Source organism: Aquarana catesbeiana, linkage group LG02, assembly GCF_042186555.1.
Source record: "Aquarana catesbeiana isolate 2022-GZ linkage group LG02, ASM4218655v1, whole genome shotgun sequence".
Taxonomy (NCBI): domain Eukaryota; kingdom Metazoa; phylum Chordata; class Amphibia; order Anura; family Ranidae; genus Aquarana; species Aquarana catesbeiana.
This window is the reverse complement of record NC_133325.1, coordinates 807201914-807227477: the sequence shown is the minus strand read 5'-3', so window position 1 is coordinate 807227477 and position 25564 is coordinate 807201914. Positions and strand designations below refer to the sequence as shown.

The following is a 25564-nucleotide window of genomic DNA, read 5'->3' as shown; positions in this document are numbered from 1 at the left end:
GTCAGGCTGCTGTCCACGGGCACGCTTGGGCTACATACCAGCGTAGGGCTCTGTAGCTCTCTTCCAACCTCATGTCCGCCTGAACCAGCCTGCTTAACTCAACTGTCCACTCCTTTTCTGGTTGTTTCCCCAACAACAGCGTTCACACTTCATACTGCGACCAGTACCTTTCCTGGATGGAGGGGAGAATTTTTCCCTGGTGGCGTTGCTTACAGGCTAGCGTTTCCTTCCAGAGTTCCCAGCAGACAGAATCATACCATCCCAGAACGACCTGCACTGACACTGGTCCCCTGTGCCCATCTCTCGTAACCTTCTTCCGAATTCCTCTTCCATGGCAGCTGGTATCTGTACCTCTCCACTTCTGCTATCCGGACTTTGGATCCAGGTGGAGGTTTGGATGTCCCAGACTGCACGAAGCATCCCGCAGCTGTCACCAAATGTGATAGAATGCTTGGCACCCCAATTAGGTGCTTCCTTCCGCCAACCAGTGCATCCTGCCCTCCAAATCATTCCCAGCAGACCGAGAGCTAATATCAGCCCTTTTTAACCCAAACATCGTACCCAGACAAGATGTGAGGTAAAATCCAACTCAGACACATACTTTATACCCCACAGGAGGAACAATTCCCCTCCTGATCATGTTACCCCAACAATACAAACTGTAAACAAGAATATAAGTAACATAACTAAAGAACAGTAAACATAGACTATAAACATTAATTTAATTAAACAACTAGCCCCCTAGACAATATTGTGATAAATCCGATATCTCACTCCAGGTCAGACTTCCCGTCCCCAAGATAACAACAATGTACATCGCACATCACATCCCACAATAGTTTGATAGTAAACAATAGGTGAGTTAATTAACAATGGGTAGGATCTACTTACAATAAACACATTGTAGCAGGAGACACCAGACAGGTTGCTTTGAGCTGATCACTATAACATCTGCTATGAGTCTCACCGTGTAGAGCAGTAATTGTTGGTAATGGGGCATCTAGGCCCTAAACATGGATCCCGGGCCTAGACTCCCAGAGTCTGTGTGTTCTGGGGAGACATGAACCTGAATCAGAAAGAAGACCACTCCAAGGATCCCCCAGGCACACACCTCCCAAACAGTAGTGTTCCCCCAAATGCCATAGCCAGTGGGTAAGAGGCTTTCTCCTAGTCCCCTGCAAAAGCCCCGTCCTAGTTAGGTCTGTCACAGGCACTATTTCTTCCACTGACACCAATGATGGGGCGTAATTCCTTCTACTAACACCAATGACGGGGCACTATTCCACCCACAGACACCAATGATGGGGCACTATTGCTCCCACTGATACCAATGATGGGGCACTATTCCTCCCACTGATACCAATGATGGGGCACTATTCCTCCCACTGATACCAATGATGGGGCACTATTCCTCCCACTGATACCAATGATGGGGCACTATTCCTCCCACTGATACCAATGATGGGGAACTATTTCTGCCACTGATACCAATGATGGGACACTATTCCTCCCACTGATACCAATGATGGGGCACTATTCATCTCACTGACACCAATGATGGGGCACTATTCCTCCCACTGATACCAATGATGGGGCACTATTCCTCCCACTGATACCAATGATGGGGCACTATTCCTCCCACTGACACCAATGATGGGACACTATTCCTCCCACTGACACCAATGATGGGACACTATTCCTCCCACTGATACCAATGATGGGGCACTATTCCTCCCACTGACACCAATGATGGGGCACTATTACTCCCACTGACACAAATGATGGGGCACTATTTCTCCCACTGACACCAATGATGGGGCACTATTCCTCCCACTGACACCAATGATGAGGCAATATTCCTCCCACTGACACCAACTATTTCTCCTCCTAATACCAAAGATCAGGCATTGTTTATTCCCACTGGACACAGTCCGGCCCCCCTAAAGTCTAAAGGACAGTAAACTGGGCCTTTCTTTAGAAAGTTTGGAGGCCCCTGTCTTAAAGGGACATACCGCAGGGGAACTCCACCAACAAAAAAGTTTTTTGACAAAAATAAAACCATACTTTATTTTTTTTTTCACAACTATCATATATATAATTTCCATTGACAAATATCCCCCAGTGTCTATGAAGACCACTCTACATTGACTTTAACTAGAAAATTTATAGTTATATTTTTATAGTTTCAATCTATTTTTATTGAGAAACTTTTTTTTTTATATGTACATAAAACTACAATACAAAAATTATATATATATATATATATAGGAATAGATGGTCCTTATCATCTATTATCAAAACTAAGGGGATGTAGTTAACAAAATACAAAATATAAAAAAAAGGGGGGAGGGAGGCAAAAAAAAGGGGGGTAAAGGAGTATGACAACCAGATGCTGCTCCACATAGGGCAACTTTGGGCTGATTCAGATCCTATATTTGTCCCCTAATAAGTTTTTGTATTTCTTGTGACTCCCTGTATAATTTCCAAGGGAGCCATATTTCTTCATATTGTCCATATGTTTCCAGTTCGTGTGCCGGAAGAGACTCCATCCTCTCAAAATAATCCATCTCCACTACCCATTTGATCATATTTGGAGCCTGTAACGTTCGGCAATGGCACGGTATGACCGACCTTGCAGTTGTCAAGCAGTGTCTCAGGAGATCGTTCTTAATGCATTTAATAGTAGGGTAGGATAGATAACAAAGTAATTTGTGGAGTGTGGGGGGAGGGGAGGGGGGGGTGTCCCCTCTTGCTGCTTGTAAAAGCAATCTGGTGGCTAGTTAGCCACTAGGAATGCTTTTAGAGGAGAGACGACTGTCGGCTCTAGAAAACAGTACCAGGTGATGCCTGCAGGTGCATCTCATCCCGGTATAGCCACTTGAATTCCAGCGATGTACCGGTATGTTGCTGGTTGTCAAGTGGTTGACGTGTGGACATAGAGGGACTATTTCAATGTAAATTGGTAGAGAAAACAATTCACAGGATGATTGACTAGTATTTCTCCTTTTATTATGTTTGAGAAGAACCAGAAGTTGGGAATGATGTGCAACCAGAAGAAAATAGATCGTCTTTGGACACACCAGGAACAGGTAGGTGTCGGGGAATGGTGGGTGTTGGTGGGTGTTGGGGGAATGGTGGGTGTCGGGGGAATGGTGGGTGTTGGTGGGTGTCGGGGGAATGGTGGGTGTTGGTGGGTGTCGGGGGAATGGTGGGTGTTGGGGGAATGGTGGGTGTTGGGGGAATGGTGGGTGTTGGTGGGTGTAGGGGAAATGGTGGGTGTTGGTGGGTGTCGGGGGGAATGGTGGGTGTTGGTGGGTGTTGGGGGAATGGTGGGTGTTGGTGGGTGTCGGGGGAATGGTGGGTGTTGGTGGGTGTCGGGGAATGGTGGTTGTCGGGGGAATGGTGGGAGTTGGTGGGTGTCGGGGGAATGGTGGGTGTTGGTGGGTGTTGGGGGAATGGTGGGTGTTGGTGGGTGTCGGGGAATGGTGGGTGTCGGGGGAAATGGTGGGTGTTGGTGGGTGTCGGGGGAATGGTGGGTGTCGGGGGAATGGTGGGTGTCGGGGGAAATGGTGGGTGTTGGTGGGTGTCGGGGGGAATGGTGGGTGTTGGTGGGTGTTGGGGGAATGATGGGTGTTGATGGGTATCAGGGGAATGGTGGGTGTTGGTGGGTGTCGGGGGGAATGGTGGGTGTTGGTGGGTGTCGGGGGGAATGGTGGGTGTTGGTGGGTGTCGGGGAATGGTGGTTGTCGGGGGAATGGTGGGAGTTGGTGGGTGTCGGGGGAATGGTGGGTGTTGGGGGAATAGTGGGTGTTGGTGGGTGTCGGGGAATGGTGGGTGTCGGGAGAAATGGTGGGTGTTGGTGGGTGTCGGGGGAATGGTGGGTGTCGGGGAATGGTGGGTGTCGGGGGAAATGGTGGGTGTTGGTGGGTGTCGGGGGGAATGGTGGGTGTTGGTGGGTGTTGGGGGAATGGTGGGTGTTGATGGGTGTCAGGGGAATGGTGGGTGTTGGTGGGTGTCGGGGGGAATGGTGGGTGTTGGTGGGTGTCGGGGGGAATGGTGAGTGTTGGTGGGTGTTGGGGGAATGGTGGGTGTTGATGGGTGTCAGGGGAATGGTGGGTGTTGGTGGGTGTCGGGGGGAATGGTGGGTGTTGGTGGGTGTCGGGGGGAATGGTGAGTGTTGGTGGGTGTTGGGGGAATGGTGGGTGTTGATGGGTGTCAGGGGAATGGTGGGTGTTGGTGGGTGTCGGGGGGAATGGTGGGTGTTGGTGGGTGTCGGGGGGAATGGTGGGTGTTGGTGGGTGTTGGGGGAATGGTGGGTGTTGGTGCGTGTTGGGTGAATGGTGGGTGTTGGTGGGTGTCGGGGGGAATGGTGGGTGTTGATGGGTGTCAGGGGAATGGTGGGTGTTGGTGGGTGTCGGGGGGAATGGTGGGTGTTGGTGGGTGTTGGGTGAATGGTGGGTGTTGGTGGGTGTCGGGGGAATGGTGGGTGTTGGTGCGTGTTGGGTGAATGGTGGGTGTTGGTGGGTGTCGGGGGGAATGGTGGGTGTTGATGGGTGTCAGGGGAATGGTGGGTGTTGGTGGGTGTCGGGGGGAATGGTGGGTGTTGATGGGTGTCAGGGGAATGGTGGGTGTTGGTGGGTGTCGGGGGGAATGGTGGGTGTTGGTGGGTGTTGGGTGAATGGTGGGTGTTGGTGGGTGTCGGGGGAATGGTGGGTGTTGGTGCGTGTTGGGTGAATGGTGGGTGTTGGTGGGTGTCGGGGAATGGTGGGTGTTGGTGGGTGTTGGGTGAATGGTGGGTGTTGGTGGGTGTTGGGTGAATGGTGGGTGTTGGTGGGTGTCGGGGGAATGGTGGGTGTCGGGGGGAATGGTGGGTGTTGGTGGGTGTTGGGGGAATGGTGGGTGTTGGTGCGTGTTGGGTGAATGGTGGGTGTTGGTGGGTCTTTGGGTCACGTTTCTGAAGTGTCTGAGGCAATCATTGATAATGCGCCAACCAATCACAGCAGTCAGAGTCTCTCTATACTGTTTGAGGGAATAAAAGTGGCACTCTGGTTGGCTGTCCCCGTGGCAGCACAGACTGTCTTTCATGAATGAGTTTAGTTCTGACAGAGAAGCAGGAATGTGGGGGAACGTGGTTCGGGCACCTCCAGAACTGAATGCATGTAATGACAAGGGGTGCTGGGGTATGCTGGAGGGTCTACTGATGCTGGCTGCTGGGGGATCTATTGTTGCTGGAGGGGATCTATTTTTGTGGAGGAAGGGGGTCTATTGTTTGCTGGGGAGATCTTCTGTTGCTCGTGGGGAATGTATTGTTGCTGGGGGTTGGTTTTATGTTGCTGGGGGGGGGCTCAATTGTTGCTGGGAGGGATCTACTGTTGAGGGAGGGGTGTTTGTTGCTGACTGCTGGAGGGTCTATTGATGCCACCTGCTGAGGAATCTATTGTTTCTGGAGGGGATCTATTATTGCAGGGGGGCCTATTGTTGCTGGTGGGGGATCTATTGTTTGCTGGGGGTGGGTCTTATGTTGCAGGGGGTCAATCATTGCTGGGAGGGATCTACTGTTGAGGGAGGGGTCTTTGTTGCTGACTGATGGAGAGTCTATTGATGCTAGCTGCTAAAGAATCTATTGTTTCTGGAGGGGATCTATTTTTGCAGGGAGGTTCTATTGTTGCTGGGGAGGTCTATTGTTGCTGGTTGGGAATCAATTGTTAATGGGGGTGGGTACCAGTACCGCCTGCCAGTGCCACGAATCAGTGCCCACAGTGCCCACCAATCAGTGCCCACCAGTATATAAGTGCCAGCAATCAATGGCACCTATCAATGCCCATAAGTGCCACCTATCAATGCCCACCAGTGGTGCCAATCAGTGCCTCACCAGTGCCACCTAGCAGTGCTGCCTATCAGTGTCACCTACCAGTGCCAATCAGTGCCCATCACTGCCACCCATCAGTGCCCATCAGTGCCAGCTATCAGTGCCACCTATTAGTGCCCTTCAGTGCCACCTATCAATTCCCTTCAGGGCCGCCCATCAGTGCCACCCATCAGTTCCACCCACCAGTGCCATCTCTCAGTGCCCACCAGTGCCACCTATCAGTACCCACCAGTGCCACCTCATCAGTGCCCACCAGTGCCACCTCATCAGTGCCCACCAGTGCTGCCTATTAGTGCCCATCAGTGCCGCCTTATCAGTTCCCATCAGTGTCGCCTTATCAGTGCCCATCAATGCAGCCTATCGGTGCCCATCAGTGTAGCCCCATCAGCGTACATCAATGAAGGAGAAAAATTACCTGTTTGCAAAATTTATTATCAAAATATAAAACGGTTTTGTATTTTTTTTTTTTTTTTTTTTTAATTCTGGCTTCTTTTTTTAACAAAAAATAAAAAACCCAGAGGTGATCAAATACCACCAAAAGAAAGCTCTATTTGGGGGAAAAAATGCTAAAAATTTCATTTGGGTACAGTTTTGTATGCCCAGCGCGTTTCCTGGACGTAGTCCACTTCCTCGGGAGCCATCAATACATCTATGCACAAAACATTCTTTATCAAAGCACCTGTCCACCTCTCAAGTGGTCAAAAACAGGGAAATCTTTTCATAAAACTCCAGGGTGAAGTTAGTTCCGTGTGGTCATGAATAGGAGGGGGCTGAAAATATAGTGTGTAGATTTTCTACAGAGAAGACAGGACTACCCTGGACAGGGGTCCACAGATGATAATAATCCTCCCATCCGAGAGAACACACTGCTCTCCAACTAGCTATCACTACATCAGTGATGACCCACTTCTGTTGTATCTACGTCAATGGGAACAGGACCTGGAGACTCCGTTTTTCGCCCAAACAAGCAGAAAAGATTTTTCTCTTGGCTCACAAATCCTCCATGCCTAACCAGTACCAAGAGGTGGGGTATAAAGTTCTCTCGAGATGATATTGCGTCCCTTAACTTGCTCCACAAAATGGATTGCAGTTTTCTGGACACCTGCTGGCATTGCAACCAATTTGGGTATGATGTCTCATATCTTCTGTCAGCAGGGCCAGGACAAGGGGTGGGCAGGAGGGTCGGCTTCCCATGGCACTGTGGTATCATGTAAGGTGGGGGGGGGTAAAGGGCATCACAAGGAGATTTGAGGGAGGGGTTTCTGTTAGAAGGGGGTATTTGGGGGGCAGCAGGGGGTTAAGTATTGTTCTAGGAGTGGAAATTGGAGGGGGGGGGTGCTAAGAGTGGTGATTTAGGGGGATTTGTGTTGGGAGGGGGGAAGACTTGTGCTAGGAGGGGAATTGGGGTGTGGGGATATTTGTGCTGGGAGGGGGATATTTGGAGTGGGGGGAGAAGATGTGTACTAGGAGGGGACATTTTAGGGGTAGAGTATTTGTGCTAGGAGGGGTGATTTATTTTTTGGAGGCGGGGGCATTTGAGCTGAGCTGATTTGGGAGATGGGAGGGGCCAAAATTTGTGCTGGGAGAGGGGATTTAAGCAGGGGGGTGGATTTGTACTGGGAGGAGATGGAATTTATGCTTACGGGGTAAGCATGCATATTAGTGCTCAGTTTTTTTTGGGGGGGGGTGGGTTTGCTGACACATAATGCTCTTTCATCTTGGGGGGGGGGCACGATTTGGCATGTTCAGCCTGGGCTCTAGATGACCCTGTCCGGGCACTGTCTGGCAGTGTCCCCTTTTAGGTCCTTCATGGGAGCATGCGATGGGTACATTCAAACACCTAACATTGGTTGACCTAAGTGGGAACCCAGTGGTGTGCCTCCTTCTCCGGACGGAGAAACCCACCCGGAAATTCAATTACTTATTATACATCTGGTGAATGCAGCTAGAGCTTGAATCCCTTCACTCTGGAGGCAGACATTGCCTCCTACTAAGGTCCTGTGGTATGCTAAAGTCCCTGACATCTTCCATATGGAGGAACTTACTACCACCCTAAACAATACTGAAACAGGTGGTTATCGTTAGGCTGTGTCCCAATCTGAGCCGGTTGATGGCCAAGCCACCTGATAATAGACTCTCTGTCTATGGATTGAAGGTGGTGTCTGATCTCTGGAGGGTGACCCTCTGGCTTTCTGTCCTACCCCTTTCTTCACTTCCCCTTCTCCCTTCCCCCTTTTGCCGTTGGCCCTTCTTGCATACCCCCACCCTTTCTTTTAAACCGACTACTCCCTTTACCGAGGAAGTTACTGACCTTTTATCCTTTCTGGGATGATGACGTTGCTACACTTAGACTTGAGTCATCTCCCTGAAGCTAGATCATATTTCTCTGCTGTCCTTTGGGGGGATAGCGTGTTATATGTTATATGATGATACAAGAGTGTTATGTGTGATTATTATATGACAAGTTTAGATTTTTTGCTTTACCTAAGCTAGATTGAACGCTGGAAATTTGGTATGCCTAGCTAGTCCTACAGTGTCGATGTACCAGTTATGCTGCTGCAGTTGGGAGCCTTGGTTGGGAATCTTTTCTGTCTGATCAGTACTACGTCCTGTAGAACTATTTCTTCAATAGCCTATCTGTGTTGCCAACATTGACACGATAGTTTTGGCTTCTACAAGTAATGTTTTTGGCTATGGTCTACCATGTTCTTGTTTAATCCTATGTAACATGTATGGTCATGAATAAAGATGGAATTAAAAAAAAATGAGAGCTGCACTTTCCAAATGTATTAGGTTTCCACCCGTCTGCATTTAGCGGATCGGATGTCAGCGGACATGTCACCGATGACATATGTCGCTCCATAGACCTGCATGGAGCGTCCGTTCAGGTCCGCCTAAAAAACTGACAGGTGGACCTGAATGGTCCGCTCGTGTGAAAGAGCCCTAAGTTGTCTATGGAGAGGGAGTCGCAGGCCTAATTACAACCAATCAAAGGGTCTGAGGGGTGTGTCGTGGAGGTGTGTTGAAGTGTGTTATTATGCTCCAGCACAGTGGTCGCCACCTCACGGACCACGAAACTCATAATTTTGAATCCCGCGGACCACTAACATGAATTTTACATGCCTTATACCCACAATACTCCGGTTCTGTGCCCCTCTCCCCCTGGATCACACTGCTGCCTTATACACACAGTGCTCCAGCTCTTTGCCCCCCTCCCCCTGGATCACACTGTTGCCTTATACACACAAAGCTCTGGCTCTCTGCCCCCCTCGCCCTGGATTACACTGCTGCCTTATACACACAATGCTCCAGGTCCCTGCCCCCCTCCCCTGGAACACATTGCTGCCTTATACAAACAATGTTCTGGCTCTCTGCTCTTCTCGCCCTGGATCACACTGCTGCCTTATACACACAATGCTCCGGCTCTCTGCACTCCTTCCTCTGGATCACATTCCTGCCTTATGCACACAATGCTCCGGCTCTCTGTACTCCTCCTTCTGGATCACATTGCTGCCTTATACACACAATGCTCCGGCTCTCTGCCCTCCTCCCCCTGGATCACACTGCTGCCTTATACACACAATGCTTCAGCTCCCTGCACTCCTCCCTCTGGATCACATTGCTGCCTTATGCACACAATGCTCTGGCTCTCTGCCCCCCTCCCCCTGGATCACACTGCTGCCTTATACACACAGTGCTCCAGCTCTTTGCCCCCCTCCCCCTGGATCACACTATTGCCTTATACATACAATGCTCCGGCTCCCTGCCCCCCTCCCCCTGGAACACATTGCTGCCTTATACACACAATGCTCTGGCTCTCTGTATTCCTCCTTCTGGAACACATTGCTGCCTTATACACACAATGCTCCGGCTCTCTGCACTCCTCCCTCTGGATCACATTACTGCCTTATGCAAACAATGCTCTGGCTCTCTGTACTCCTCCTTCTGGAACACATTGCTGCCTTATGCACACAATGCTCCGGCTCTCTGTACTCCTCCTTCTGGAACACATTGCTGCCTTATGCACACAATGCTCCGGCTCTCTGTACTCCTCCTTCTGGATCACATTGCTGCCTTATACACACAATGCTTCGGCTCTCTGCACTCCTCCCTCTGGATCACATTGCTGCCTTATGCACACAATTCTCCGGCTCTCTGCCCCCCTCCTCCTGGATCACACTGCTGCCTTATGCACACAATGCTCTGGCTCTCTGCCCCCCTCCCCCTGGATCACACTGCTGCCTTATACATCAAAATCTCTGGCTCTCTGTCCCCTCCCCCTGGATCACACTTCTGCCTTATACACACAATGCTTCGGCTCTCTGCCCCCCTCCCCCTGGAACACACTGCTGACTTATACACACAATGCTCCGGCTCTCTGTACTCCTCCTTCTGGATCACATTGCTGCCTTATACACACAAAGCTTTGGCTCTCTGCCCCCTCCCCCTGGATTACATTGCTGCCTTATACACATAATGCTCCGGCTCTCTGCACTCCTCTTTCTGGATCACACTTCTGCCTTATACACACAATGCTTCGGCTCTCTGCCCCCCTCCCCCTGGAACACACTGCTGACTTATACACACAATGCTCCGGCTCTCTGTACTCCTCCTTCTGGATCACATTGCTGCCTTATACACACAAAGCTTTGGCTCTCTGCCCCCTCCCCCTGGATTACATTGCTGCCTTATACACATAATGCTCCGGCTCTCTGCACTCCTCTTTCTGGATCACACTTCTGCCTTATACACACAATGCTTCGGCTCTCTGCCCCCCTCCCCCTGGAACACACTGCTGACTTATACACACAATGCTCCGGCTCTCTGTACTCCTCCTTCTGGATCACATTGCTGCCTTATACACACAAAGCTTTGGCTCTCTGCCCCCTCCCCCTGGATTACATTGCTGCCTTATACACATAATGCTCCGGCTCTCTGTACTCCTCCTTCTGGATCACATTGCTGCCTTATACACACAAAGCTTTGGCTCTCTGCCCCCTCCCCCTGGATTACATTGCTGCCTTATACACATAATGCTCCAGCTCTCTGCACTCCTCCTTCTAGATCACATTGCTGCCTTATACATCAAAATCTCTGGCTCTCTGTCCCCTCCCCCTGGATCACACTTCTGCCTTATACACACAATGCTTCGGCTCTCTGCCCCCCTCCCCTTGGAACACACTGCTGACTTATACACACAATGCTCCGGCTCTCTACCCCCCCTCCCCCTGGATCACACTGCTACCTTATACACACAATGCTCTGGCTCTCTGCCCCCCTCCCCCTGGATCACACTGCTGCCTTATACACACAATGCTCCGGCTCTCTGCACTCCTCCCTCTGGATCACATTGCTGCCTTATGCGCACAAAGCTCTGGCTTTCTGCCCCCCTCCCCCTCTGGATCACACTGCTGCTTTATATGCAATGCTCCAGCTCTCTGCTCCCCTCACCCTGGATCACACTGCTGCCTTAACACAATGCTCTGGCTCTCTGCCCCCCCCCCCCCCTGCACTCTGCATTACACTGCTACTTTACACAGACTCATTATTGGATCTCACCTCCTTATCCAGTCATGTACTGGAGCTCCGTGCACCCTCCCACAGTTTGTGATCAGTGCAGCCATTGGACAGCACCTCCTTCATCACCTACCGCTCTCTGCACTACTCCCAGCACCACCCTCTGAGTTCACAGGAGCCAGAATTACAGAGGAGGTGTTGGGTATCAATGCACACTGATAGTATTGACTGTCAGTGCACATTGAGAACAACACTGAAAACAACTTATACATCTGCCACAATGTTGATTTGCGCCAGAAGCCCTGGGGACCACCAACATGTTCTCATGGACCATCAGTGGTTCACAGACCACTGGTTGACAACCGCTGCTCCATAGGACACACCCTTAATGCCAACTATTCTAAATCCAACTATATTTTGATCTGGTAAGGTTTCACAATTCAACAACTATCATGTAATTAAACAGAATGAAATTACCATTTATTAGAGACTAAACAGGATAGAGATATTATGTAATTCTCTCTATGGAGGTAGGATGTGTCTTATCAGCCCTCTAAACCTTGCAATAAAGGCTGGCTATGTTTCTAACTGATTGGCATCTTCATTAGTGTAACTACTTTTTTAAGAAGATAACAGCTAGAATTATGGAAAATAGAGTTTTGCTCTGGTAGTAAAAAAAAACAAACAGATTTAGGATGTACATTGCTCACTAAACTGTTTACGACTGGGCAAGTACGTCAGGGCCTAATAAGATGTGTTTTGCAGACCCTGCTAGAGGAGGTTTTATTACGTTTCTGCTTTCCATCTTCATTGCATGTGCTCTATCAAAGATGCTTCAAGCCCGTCTGTGGCTTTTTAAATATGTAACCTTCTCTGCCCACCACAGACATGAAGTATAACTTTGGGCGTTGGCACTGTGTTCAATACGAGTTCTTCATTTTCCACACATTCAGTTCAGGTTTCCTTAGACCTCATTATCACCATATCCACGGTAGCAGGAAATCCAAACCTCATCCCGTCCCTGCAGATGATGTCTTCAAGCCCCAAAGACAAAATTCTTGCTCCTCTCTCTTCACGCATCTCTCAAACCACTTTCTAATAAAGAGGACACATTGGAGAAGGGTCAAGTCAATATCTGCACGGTGAATGCCCCAAGTTTGGATGTTCTGGAAACAGTATACTGTAGTCCATGAAGGAAAGTTACTTGAAGGCCACTGTAGGCTTACTTTAACCGGAGATTTGTAACACAAGCAATCGATCATCACTTCTTGATGGCCAGAACTGAGAGCATTATATTTCAGATTTGGTATTGTAGGGATATCGTACTAATGTTTTGTTTTTTTTGACAGAAAGTGAAAAAAAATATATGGGGTTCTAAGACTTCACATCGTTATCCAAAACTCAAGAAAAGTTCTGACTTTTTATACACGTTAATTTGTGGGACCAGGGATTTTTTTCCCTCAGAGAATAGATGCAGGCACTCCCAACTTCTGAGTCACCCTTTGTCTTTGCCCCCTACCCGAGCAGTGCCCTTTAGTTCCACCCCCAACCCCTACCCACCTCTCAGTATTGCCCCTTTTACAGAATACACAACCAAGTATCATTTTGTTGTACTAAGTAATCTGTACGGAATGTGTTAATGATAACAAAAAAGCAGTAAGATAGATCCCCTGCAACCAGCAACAATAGACCCCCTCCCAAAAACAATAGATCCCTCCAGCAACAATAGATCCCTCTAGCAACAATAGATCCTTCTAGCAACAATAGATCCTTCTAGCAACAATAGATACAACCAGCAATAATAGATCCACTCCATCAACTATAGACCCCATACAGCAACAATAGATCTCCAAACAACTACAATGCACTTTCTCAGCAACAATAGACCCCCCCCAGCAACAATAAATGCAATGCAACAATAGAGCCCCCCCAGCAAAAACAGATCCCTCCCAGCAACTGTTGACCCCCCCAAGCAACAAAAGGTCCCCCAAGCAACCATAGACTTCCACAGCAACAATAGACCCCCCCCCTAACAGCAGCCAGCATCAATTGACCCTCCAGAACACCCCAGCATCCCTTGCCATTACATACATTCAGTGCTGGAGGTATCGGAACTGCGTTCCCCCATGTTCCTGTGTGGGACTATTTATGTAAATTGTTAGGAAGGACAATTTGCATGTTCATTGACTAATATTTCATCTTTCACATGTTTGAAGAAGAAACTGAAGTCGGAGATAATGTGCAACCAGAAGAGGATGAACCAGTAACAGGTGGGTGTCAGGGAGCAGGTGGGGGTCAGGGAACAGGTGGGGGGTCAGGGAATAGGTGGGGGGTCAGGGAACAGTTGGGGGTCAGGGAGCAGGTGGGGGTCAGGGAATGGTGGGTGTCAGGGAGCAGGTGGGGGTCAGGGAACAGGTGGGGGGTCAGGGAATAGGTGGGTGTCAGGGAATAGGTGGGGGGTCAGGGAACAGTTGGGGGTCAGGGAACAGGTGGGGGGTCAGGGAATAGGTGGGTGTCAGGGAACAGTTGGGGGTCAGGGAACAGGTGGGGGGTCAGGGAATAGGTGGGGGGTCAGGGAACAGTTGGGGGTCAGGGAACAGGTGGGGGGTCAGGGAATAGGTGGGTGTCAGGGAACAGTTGGGGGTCAGGGAACAGGTGGGTGTCAGAGGGGTGTCAGAGAATAGTGGGTGTTGGTGAGTCTCTGGGTCACACTAATAAAAGTGTCTGTGGGAAGAATTACGTGACAACCATCCTTTGTAAGATATTTCCCTTCTCCTGCCAAGGCATTATGTAAGCTGCCCTTGCACTGTGTATTGCATGAGCCCCGGGGAACCCCCTGATTGCAGCTTGTGGGCTGCATATGGCAGTTAATCTGACTAATAGAGAAGTAGATCATTTTTTTGGACCTTTAGAGGGTTTCTAGGTGATCTATTAAGTGGCATCACTAAAACTCCAAACTTTCTGCATTAACTGATAGATAAAATGATACAATGCTCTACTATGGCTGTTTCCTATCACATAACAGTAATATACGCCAACAAAATGGAAAAAAAGCTAAAAAAAATGTTTTTCTGTTGATTGAAGACCTGAATTACCAAACAAAAGTCATTAAAAAAACTTGTCAGGAAGTGAATAATCTGAATAATGGTGAAACACACATCTTGACATTCCCTTTAAGACTGGACATAAATTTAGTTTCCGCAACTTCAGCTTACACTCCTCCTACTCTTTTAATCAAATATTTATATTATGGTGGCTCTAGCCATTCACTGGAAAATTTCCGCTTTAATATACCAAAAAAACCTACAATGAAACTAATAGGATAGAAGTAGGTGAGTTATTCTGTACAGTGATAAGAGTGATATGTACTATGGGATGTCATGGTGGGAAATGGATGCTCTGCATTGAATATAATATTTCTCTCATGTGTCTACTCAGTTCTGTGACATCTGCTGGAACTTGAAGCTTGGAGGACATCATGAACCTTTGTTATCATCCCATTGAGGATATATATTCATCCTGTATCTTTCATCCCTGGAATGAGGACTGAACTGAACGTCCGTTATACTTCTGGATATCTAGTGCCCAATTCAAAATTTGAAACACACCAAAAACCTGGAAAATGTCTTCCCAGCTCCACTATGACATCTTCCTACCTTCCTATACACCACTCAATGTTCTATCTATATATCCTACTGGTATCTCCTCTTTATATACTGTATATATTTTTTTACTGTATATATATATTTTTTTTTAATAGAACTTCTCTATTAGGTCCTCTGCCGCACTTTACGGTGCTGTCAAAGATAATTTTCCTCACTGTCACAACTTTCCATGGCTTTGTAATAATGTATCTTTTTTTAGCTTACTTTTATTATTTACAATGCCGACATACATGTTGTAATCTTCATCAGGCCCATCCTCTCTATTATATCTGACCCTCCACCCCCCCCAGGATGTACATGTTGTAATCTTCATCAGGCCCATCCTCTCTATTATATCTGACCCTCCACCCCCCCCCCCCCCCAGGATGTAAATGTTGTAATCTTCATCAGGCCCATCCTCTCTTTTATATCTGACCCTCCACCCCCCCCAGGATGTACATGTTGTAATCTTCATCAGGCCCATCCTCTCTATTATAGCTGACCCCCCTCCCCCAGGATGCACATGGTTGGAGCAATGTAGGACTAGATGGAGGAGCGTCCCTCGGTCAGTCATGGTGATCTCCGTAGATTGTTGTAGAGTTGGATGGATCTTGCAGGATGATGAAGTCAGATTCTGAAGAATTTGGGATCTGGATGATGTGAAGGACAAACCGTCCCAGATGGTCTATGACTGTAACCTCAGAACACTGATAGGCCATCACCCATCATGAAGGCTCATAGTGCTGCAGCCAGTCATAGGACAGTGTACAGTGTGTCCTCTCCACCACCTCCATCCATCTGTCTTCATGTCTGTCTGGGATATCCTCAATTCTTCTGCACATTTCCTGTATGGAAAAACCACTAGTGGTGGAACACAAAATCTTTACATAGGAAAGGTGGAGATGGCCAGAGGTTATAATTACAGACATCACTGCTTTGTGCGTTCTGGTTCCTTCTGCTACATAATATAAGATAAATGATAACTCAGCACAGGGATGGTGGGAACCCCTCATAATGGGCACAGCGGGTGTACAGACCCGGGAACTCAGCACAGGGATGGTGAGAACCCCTCATAATGGGCACAGCGGGTGTACAGACCCGGGAACTCAGCACAGGGATGGTGAGAACCCCTCATAATGGGCACAGCGGGTGTACAGACCCGAGAATTCAGCACAGGGATGGTGGGAACCCCTCATAATGGGCACAGCGGGTGTACAGACCCGGGAACTCAGCACAGGGATGGTGAGAACCCCTCATAATGGGCACAGCGGGTGTACAGACCCGGGAACTCAGCACAGAGATGGTGGGAACCCCTCATAATGGGCACAGTAGGTGTACAGTATATAGCATAGTGCAGCTCCACACAGTGACTGTAGAGGGAAATGCTGGGTGATCATGTGACCTGTGTGGACCCTCCCCTCCTCAGTATATAGTATAGTGCAGCTCCACACGGTGGCTGTAGGGGGAGATGCTGGGTGATCATGTGACCTGTGTGGACCCTCCCCTCCTCAGTACATAGTATAGTGCAGCTCCACACGGTGGCTGTAGGGGGAAATGCTGGGTGATCATGTGACCTGTGTGGACCCTCCTTTCCTTATTACATAGATTACGTGTTTCGTCACCTATGCGTGACGTCACCTGGATCATTGCCACTGCCTGGAAAGCTGGGGAACACCGCCACTAATTAGGATTCCAGATTAAAGCTGAACTCCAGAATAAACAAATATTGTCTAAATACTGTACAAGAACTGCGTATTCTTTGAATCTTGTGTCTTTCTTCAAGCACTCCTCTTCTGCACTGAAATGGCTTACTCTGATTTCTCCACACACTGTGAGCTTCTCACCATGTGCATTAGAAGCTGCAGCAAGTCAGATAGAGCCCCGCCCCCATTTCCTGGCTGGAGGACGTCCAGCATCATCTAGACCAGTGGTCTGCAAACTGTGGCCCTGGGGCCAGATGTGGCCTTTTGCTTGCCTTTATCCGGCCCTTGGGACACTATTCCTCCCCCACTGATTGAGAGACTATTCTGCCAACCGGCACCAACAATGGGGCTCCATTGCTCCCACTGACACCAATAATGGGGCACTATTCCTCCCACTGACACCAATAATGGGGCACTATTCCTCCCCCTAATACCAAATGTGGTGATGTTTATTCCTACCGATGCCAGGAAAATTTCCACTCCCGCTGGCCACAGTCCGGCCCTCCTAAAGTCCGAAAGACAATAAACTGGCCCTTTGTTTAGAAAGTTTGGAGACCCCTGATCTGGACCATGTGGGTGCTCAACCTGTGGCCCTCCAGAACTCCAAGTCCCAGGAGGCATTGCAAGGCTGACAGTTGTCCGCATGACTCCCAAAGGCAGAGGCATGATGGGACTTGTAGTTATGCAGCAGCTGGATGGTGATAGGTTGAGCACCCATGATCTAGAGACCTTTCCTCCCCAGCCTGACTGTCCCTGGCCCCGCCTCCTTCATTCATTGGATATCAGTTCTTTCAGTGTCACATGTGGGCGGTCTAAATGCAAATACAGCCTGCCTAGGAAAGCTCATTGCCATATGTGCATAACTCCTCCCACTGCTTGCATCAGGGCTCTTGGGAGAAGTACTGAGGCCGAGGGAGGGGGGGGGCTGTGATGTTCCCGGGAAGCCCCTCCCACCAGCTGTGATCTGCCTGCATTGCATAGAGAAGCACAGAGGCCCAGTGGTGACATCACTGGCTCTAAAATAAAAAAATATAAAATGAAAACCAAAACGGGAATGTAATTAGCATTTTCATGAGAGGGGGAGGAGCCATAAGCAGATCAAACGTCAAGTGATTGTAAAGGTCACTTCTGCCCAATGCTCTTAAAGGAGAATTTTTTTCTTTCTTTTTTTTTTCATTGACATTTTAGTGTAAATATGAGATCTGAAGTCTTTTTGACCCCCCAGATCTCATATTTAAGAGGTCATTGTCGTGCTTTTGTTCTATTACAAGGGATGTTTACAGCAGCAGGACACGGGGAGCGCGCCTGCACGACGGCACCCAATGGAGCGTCCCTCCCCGTGGGGGCACCTGATGAAGAGGAGGAGCCAGGAGCGCCACTGGAGGACCCCAGAAGAAGAGGATCGGGGCCACTCTGTGCAAAACCAACTGCACTGAGCAGGTTTGTTATTTAAAAAAAAAAAAAACCCTTTACGGGAGAGCGCCTGCACAAGTGCCCCCGAGGGGGGAGCGACTCTCCTATGGAGCACTGGAGAAGAGGAGGAGCCAGGAGCGCCGCTGAGGGACCCCAAGAAGAGGAGGATCGGGGGCCACTCTGTGCAAAACCATTACACACAGGAGGGAAGTATGACATGTTTGTTCTTAAAAACGACCCTTTACATATCCTTTACTGCATAGAATACATTGAGGTGAAAAACCTCAAGACTTTACAACCCCTTTAATAAAAAGACGAGATGGTCTGCAGATGTTGCTGGAATGTTATAATTCTTCTCACTCTTACATCATTCCTCCTGTATTGTGATTGGTTGGGGGGGGATGGGGGGGAGGGGTGGTCGGGGTGGGTGCAGCGGTTGAGTTTCTGGTAAAGCTGGGTGTGATACTAACAAAGAGAGGGAAGTGAAAGAAACATTTTTATATACAACGCAGAGTAGAGAGTCAGAGCCGTCATTGCGAGGATCGGAGGGATCGGAGGGATCAGAGGGATCAGAGGGATCGGAGGGATCGGAGGGATCGGAGGGAGGTGAGTCCCACTAATACACACCAGGCGTCTGTCACTCATTATCATACGAGGGGAGGACAATAAGTTCTTACCCTCACCAAGATCCAGATGTTCTAGGGATCTGAAAGTCCGCTGACTCTTCCTTCTCTACACATCCACCTCCTCTGGTCACACACTTTTCACCTCTGTGGAACAGACCTTTAATACCATCTGTGTAGAAGTATGCACAGGTTTGGAGGAACACCAGCCATCAACTTCAGTAATGAGCACCTCATCATTGTGGAAACGTCTTCCCCGTAAATGTTTCTTTCAGATTTGGAAACAGTGAAGAAAAGGTGGCGGGCCAGGTGAGCTCGGTGGACGGGGCAAAGCTTCGTAGCCGCAATCGCGAACAAACGTGACAGTTGGTACAGGTCCAAAATGCTTCGTGCACTTTCCAATCGTTGCTGTTTTTTTGGAAAGGTGCCAGTAACCTGGGAATCCAACGTGCAGCCACTTTGGTCATATGTAGGATTTATGTAATGTGTTGTAAACGGACCACCCTACTAATGTTCACCTCCCTAGCTAAGAAATGAATAGTCACACGTCTATCTTCAAGCACTAGCTGCTCAACGTTCACCAGCACCACACTTGGTTCTGTGGCAGTTGACGGACAACCTTCCCTTGGGCCATCCTGTATGTTTGTGTGACCACACTTGAATTCTGACAGTCTCATATGATGGACAATCCTCTCCATACACAGCTGACATCTCTTCATGGATTATTTGGGCAGATTTCCCTTGAGGATGGAGGAACCTAATCATGGACCGGTATTCAGCTTTGTCTGCCGGGACACCTACACCATAGCTACTGACACCTCCACCATACCTACTGACACCTCCACCATACCTACTGACACCTCCACCATACCTACTGACACCTCCACCGTGCCTACTGACACCTACACCGTACCTACTGACACCTCCACCATACCTACTGACTATCTACACCATACTTACTGACACCTAAACCATACCTACTGACACCTTTACCTTACCTACTGACACCTACACCATACCTACTGACCATCTACACCATACCTACTGACACCTCCACCATACCTACTGACACCTTCACCATACCTACTGACACCTCCACCATATCTACTGACACCTACACCATACCTACGGACACCTAAACCATACCTACTGACACCTACACCATACCTACTGACACCTCCACCATACCTACTGACACCTCCACCATATCTACTGACACCTACACCATACCTACGGACACCTAAACCATACCTACTGACACCTTCACCATACCTACTGACACCTCCACCATATCTACTGACACCTACACCATACCTACGGACACCTAAACCATACCTACTGACACCTACACCATACCTACTGACACCTCCACCATACCTACTGACACCTCCACCGTACCTACTGACACCTCCACCGTACCTACTGACACCTCCACCGTACCTACTGACGCCTCCACCGTACCTACTGACGCCTCCACCGTACCTACTGACGCCTCCACCTTACCTACTGACACCTCCACCGTACCTACTGACACCTCCACCGTACCTACTGACACCTCCACCGTACCTACTGACACCTCCACCATACCTACTGACACCTCCACCGTACCTACTGACACCTCCACCGTACCTACTGACACCTCCACCGTACCTACTGACACCTCCACCGTACCTACTGACACCTCCACCGTACCTACTGACACCTCCACCCTACCTACTGACACCTCCACCATACCTACTGACACTGTTTTCACCACAAAAACAAAAACTGGCACTAAGATATCCACTTATAAACTTGCAAAATATCAGATCCCTAGCAGCACATCTCGATCATGGTGAGGGTAGGAACTTACTGGCCTTCCCTCGTGTAATGAGCTGGATGATGGAGGTGAGAAGGACGAGGCCCATTCATGCCCTTAGTACGCTCCTTCAGACAATTGTCCAACTTTCGGCCAAAAAAATGTTGGATAGCAAGCTAGTAAATTTTCAGCGGACACCGGTCTGTTGTCAGATTTTCGTATCGTCTGACAGACGACGTCTGTACACAAGTCTGTCACACAAAAGTCCAAGGTACAAAGACGCATGCTTGGAATCCATGCTCACCAAACACGACATTAGCAGAAGGTGCCGAAAGGGTGGCGCTCAAGAGCTGAAATTCCTCATAGTACGTCACTACGTTCGTGTTTGTTGGCCAACAATTGTGTGCCGTTAGTATGCAAGACAAGTTCACGGCCAACGCCCCTCGGACAAAAGTACGACGCTCTGTTGGCCAACAATCCGATCGTGTGTACGAGGCTTAACAGACTAATTAGGATGCATAATGGCATAGCTCCCAACTGTCCCTGATTTGGAGGGACTGTCCCTGATTTGGAGGGACTGTCCCTCTGTTCCTCTTCCCCCCCTCCTTTGTCCCTCATTTTGGTCTGATCTATATAGATGTATATAAAATGCACTTTTTATATATCAAAAAGTGTTTACCAGAGCTAAACCTTCAAATTCTAAATTGCTGTATTTGTAAATTCCAAAAGCCAATATAAAGGAATAGTAGTGGTAAAAAAACACTTGTGGGTTTAACCAATCATTTTTTCGTACAATTCTCCTTTAAGGGGGCGTGGCAGGGGGTGTGTCCTATGTCTACATACTTTTGCTAATAGGTGTCCCTCGTTCCCATCTCAGAAAGTTGGGAGGTATGTAATGGTTTTGTTTTTAAATTATTAATTATGTAGATAATCGGGGGGGGGGGGGGGTGCACTATGGGAAGGGGATTGGCAGATGTGCGTTTCACCTCGTTGTGTCGTTTTTGGTGTTTCCTTTTCTCTCTGTTTTTTCCTCTCCTTGTTGGAAGGGAGGGGGAGGGAAATGCTATTTTTGTCACAGGAATGGTTCACTTTAAATGCCTCTTGTATAGGACTAGGGAGGGACGGGTGTGGAGTTTGAAAGGATTTTTGTGTATTTGTCTTTTGTGTCTTTTTTTTGTTTGTCATAGTATATTGTTTGTTGTTGTTGTTGTTTATGATTTAGTTTTTTTTGTTTTTTGTGTGGATGGGGAAAAGACATTGCACAGGAAACACTCGACTGAAACACTTTGTGTATGGGTTCAGTGTGGATGAAGGGCGAGTAGTGAACGGGGGTTGTAAGAGGATCGATAAAGTTGGTTTATTCTCCTGTTTTCACTAAAAACACTATTAAGGAATTTGAGTATCATGTCTAAAAAAACCCACAATATTCACTTATCATAGTATATACAGTGGGGGGAAAATAACGATCGTCTGCCCTGCAGATTGTGTAAGTTTTGCCCACTTACAAAGTAATGAAGAGTCTATAATTTTTATCATAGGTGTATTTTATATGATAGAGACAGAAGATCAACCAAAAATCCAGAAAAACACATAAAACAAATGCTATAAATTGAGTTGCAGTTCGGTGAGTAAAATAAGTATTTGATCCCCAAGCAAAACATGACCTAGTTCTTGGTGGAGAAACCCTTGTTGGTGATCACAGAGGTCAGACGTTTCTTGTGGTTGGTGACCAGGTTTGCAGACATCTCAGGAGGGATTTTGGTCCACTCTTCTCTACAGATCTTCTCTAAACACTTAAGGTTTCTTGGCTGTCTCTTGGCAACCTCGAAGTTTCAGCTCCCTCCATACATTTTCTATAGGATTAAGGTCTGGAGACTGACTCGGCCACTCCATGACCTTAATGTGCTTCTTCTTGAGCCACTTCTTTATTGCCTTGTTGGTATGTTTTGGGTCATTGTCCTGTTGGAAAACCCATCCATGACCCATCTTCAGTGTTCTGGCTGAGGGAAGAAGGTTCTCATCCAAGATCTTACAATACATGGTCCCATTCATTGGCCCCTCAATGCGTCAAAGTGGGCCCGGACCTTTATCAGAGAAACAGCCCCAAAGCATCATGTTTCCACCTCCGTGCTTGACTGTAGGGCAGTAGTGTATTTAGGTTCTGTGCTGCCCTAGGCCTGACTAAACTTGTGCACCCCCTAATTTAAATATGACCCGCCCTTTCCTGTCAAGGCCACAACCCTTGCTGTTTAAGACCCGCCCTAAAATTTTTGAGTGGGGACTAGGGTTGCCACCTCATCCCTTTAAACCCAAACACATATGAATTACACAGGTTCTGAGGCTAATTAAATGCAGATAAGGCACAAAGTGAGTTTAATTACCACCTTTATCAGCCACAGAACCCGAGTAATTAATATGTGTTCGGGTTTAAAGGAATGAGGTGGCAACTCTAGTGGGGACACTAGTTCTGAGGGCCGGGGGGGGGGGGCAATGGATTCCCTTAATTTGTATATATTTCCTCTCACTTCCTGTTTGGCTATGGGACAGGAAGTGAAGGGGAATCTCTGCAATGGGACAGGGATGGTAAAAAATAAACTGACAGGGGCTATAACCCTCCCTTATTCTATAGAAAATGAAAACAAAAAGTGTTGCCTATAGTTCTACTTTAAGCACAAATATGATAATTTTATGGAGGGGACTAAGAAGATATAACCATGCTCAGGGTAGGGTGACCACATTTCCAAACTGCCATTCAGGGACACCCCCCCCCCCGGGGGGGTTAGGTTGGGGGATGGGAGAAGAAATTTGGCGGCGGCTGATTTGTCGGGCGAATGGCTGGTGTTAGCACTTAAATCATCCCAGCACCATGCTTGATATGGTGTCAGGATGATTGAAGCACATTGTTTCTATTACTACATTATAATATATAATGAAATAGTTCAACTCACCATAATGCAGAATCAGTGGGAACCCTGAGCTTGTCACTAGCCACTGTCGCCTGCTGCCAGATGCAGTGTGTCACTTGTCACCTTCACATACCACCGCAGCCTGCCCACCTTAGAGTGTCGCTTGCCACCACAGCCTGCCACCAGTCTAACACACCAGTGCCCCGGCCTCCCAGGGAAGGTGGACACCCCCCCCCCCGCCACTGTGGCTCCTCCCAGTGGCAGTGTGGCACAGGGGTTGGGGAGTCCCCTGCTTTAAAGCATGCTGGAGCCCGGAGATGATAGAGGTTTGTGCCGGCAGATGTCCATGGTGAAGGCGGAGCCGGCCCGGAGATGATAGGGGTGGAGTTGACATCTGGTGGAGGCGGAGCCTGCGCAAGCCCGGAGAAGATAGAGGAGGTGTGTGGGTGCCACTGTGACAGTACGGGGGGGTGGGGCATTACAGGACCACATTATATTAGCCAGTCCTCTATGCCTAGCCCTCCCTTCTTCTGGCAGCACATGGTGAGGTATGTAAGGGTCATGGCACAGGAGTGGGCTCCCTGGCAGGGCATTAGAAGAGAGAAGCAGGCAGAAGTATGGGTGTTCAGTGTATGATTGTTCTCCTTGCAGGCAGCACATGGTGGGATGTGTAAGGGGCAATAATGGCACAGGAGGGGGCACCATGGCAGGGCATTAGAAGCGAGAATCAGCAGCTCCCCCTGCAGGCAGCAAATGGTGGGGTGTGTATGGAGCAGTCAGGGCACATAGGGGGGAGATCCCTGGCAGGGCAGGAGAGGAGGTGCCATAGGTGGGGGTGACAGGAGAAGAGGGGGGACCCAGAGAAGGAGGACTGTGAGTTCTCTGTAGGTGGTGGGCTGGTGGAAAGGGTGGGAGGGGAGAAGTTAAAGAAACCTGCTAATGGAGGGGGGAGTGAGGCAGGGAGAGGTGAGTGCAGTGTGGACTGAGATGCTGCAGGAAGGGAGATGCAATGCTGAGTGAAGGGAGAACTGGAAGGAGAGATGATCCCTGGAGAAGGAGCTGCCAGTGATCTGGTGGTGCAGGGATGTGACACGGTGAGTCCTGGACTGTACACTGCGGGCTGTGCTGCATGCAGATCTGTGGAGGCGGAGCCGGCCTGGAGATGATAGAGGAGGTGGGTGGAGTGGGGGCATCCGTGGTGGAGGTGGAGCCGGCCGTGCGGAGAGCACTAGGCGTGGAGGAGGAGGAAGTTAACTCCTCCTCCACTTTGAATGCAGGGCAGGGAGTCCCGGCCATGACGTCACTGGTTGTTAGACGCCAGGCGGCTGTAGCAACCAGTGGCCTGGCCATTAGAAAAGTCACTCAGATGATGGTTTAGGCGGAGCAAGCGCCAGCGCTATAGCGGGGTTTGCTCCTCTCTGTCAGCTTCATTCCGGGACACTGTATTGTCCCGGAATGAAGGTGCCCAGGACCTGGGACAGACCTGCCGATTGCGGTACTGTCCCGGGCAGTCCGGGACATGTGGTCACCCTAGCTCAGGGGCGTCCCTAGGGGGTGGCTTTTGGGGCTATAGCCCCGAATCTGGGGCCCATAGCCCCGAGTCTCCGCAGGGGTACCCAAGGGGAGGGGAGGTTCTCTGGGGACCCTGATGTAAGGGGGGGCTCTCTGGAGACCCTGATTTAAGAAGGGGACTCTCTGGGGACTCTAATGTAAGGGGAGGCTCTCTGGGAACCCTGATGTAAGTAGGGGGCTCTCTGGGGACCCTGATGTAAGGGGGAGGCTCTTTGGGGACTCTGATGTAAGAGGGAGGCTCTCTGGGGACCCTGAAGTAAGTGGGGGGCTCTCTGGGGACCCTGATGTAAGGGGGGGCTCTCTGGGGACCCTGATTTAAGAAGGGGACTCTCTGGGGACTCTAATGTAAGGGGGCTCTCTGGGAACCCTGATGTAAGGGGGAGGCTCTTTGGGGACTCTGATGTAAGAGGGAGGCTCTCTGGGGACCCTGATGTAAGTGGGGGCTCTCTGGGGACCCTGATTTAAGAAGGGGACTCTCTGGGGACTCTAATGTAAGGGGGGCTCTCTGGGAACCCTGAT

At 49.2% G+C, this 25564-nt stretch overlaps 2 protein-coding genes across 15 annotated transcripts in view; both read left to right on the top strand.

The window, feature by feature from the left end:
* Positions 1-16765, top strand: part of LOC141129497 (uncharacterized) — a 72661-nt gene extending 55896 nt beyond the window's left edge. For 12 of the 13 annotated variants that reach the window (XM_073617567.1, XM_073617563.1, XM_073617559.1 and 9 more), the window contains 3 exons: positions 3024-3089; positions 13603-13656; positions 14825-16765. In XM_073617567.1, the coding sequence (XP_073473668.1) occupies positions 3024-3089; positions 13603-13656; positions 14825-14832 (128 nt within the window). In that variant the 3' untranslated portion in view covers positions 14833-16765. The remainder of the gene's footprint in view (positions 1-3023; positions 3090-13602; positions 13657-14824) is intronic. The other variant, XM_073617562.1, reaches the window with a different exon arrangement.
* Positions 16766-18561: 1796 nt separating this feature from the next.
* LOC141129496 (uncharacterized) overlaps positions 18562-25564 on the top strand; it is a 59755-nt gene continuing 52752 nt past the window's right edge. The window contains exon 1 of one of the 2 annotated variants that reach the window (XM_073617556.1): positions 18562-18752. The gene's annotated coding sequence lies outside the window, so the exon portion shown is untranslated. Of the gene's footprint in view, positions 18753-21368; positions 21456-25564 lie in introns of those variants that run through there. The other variant, XM_073617557.1, reaches the window with a different exon arrangement.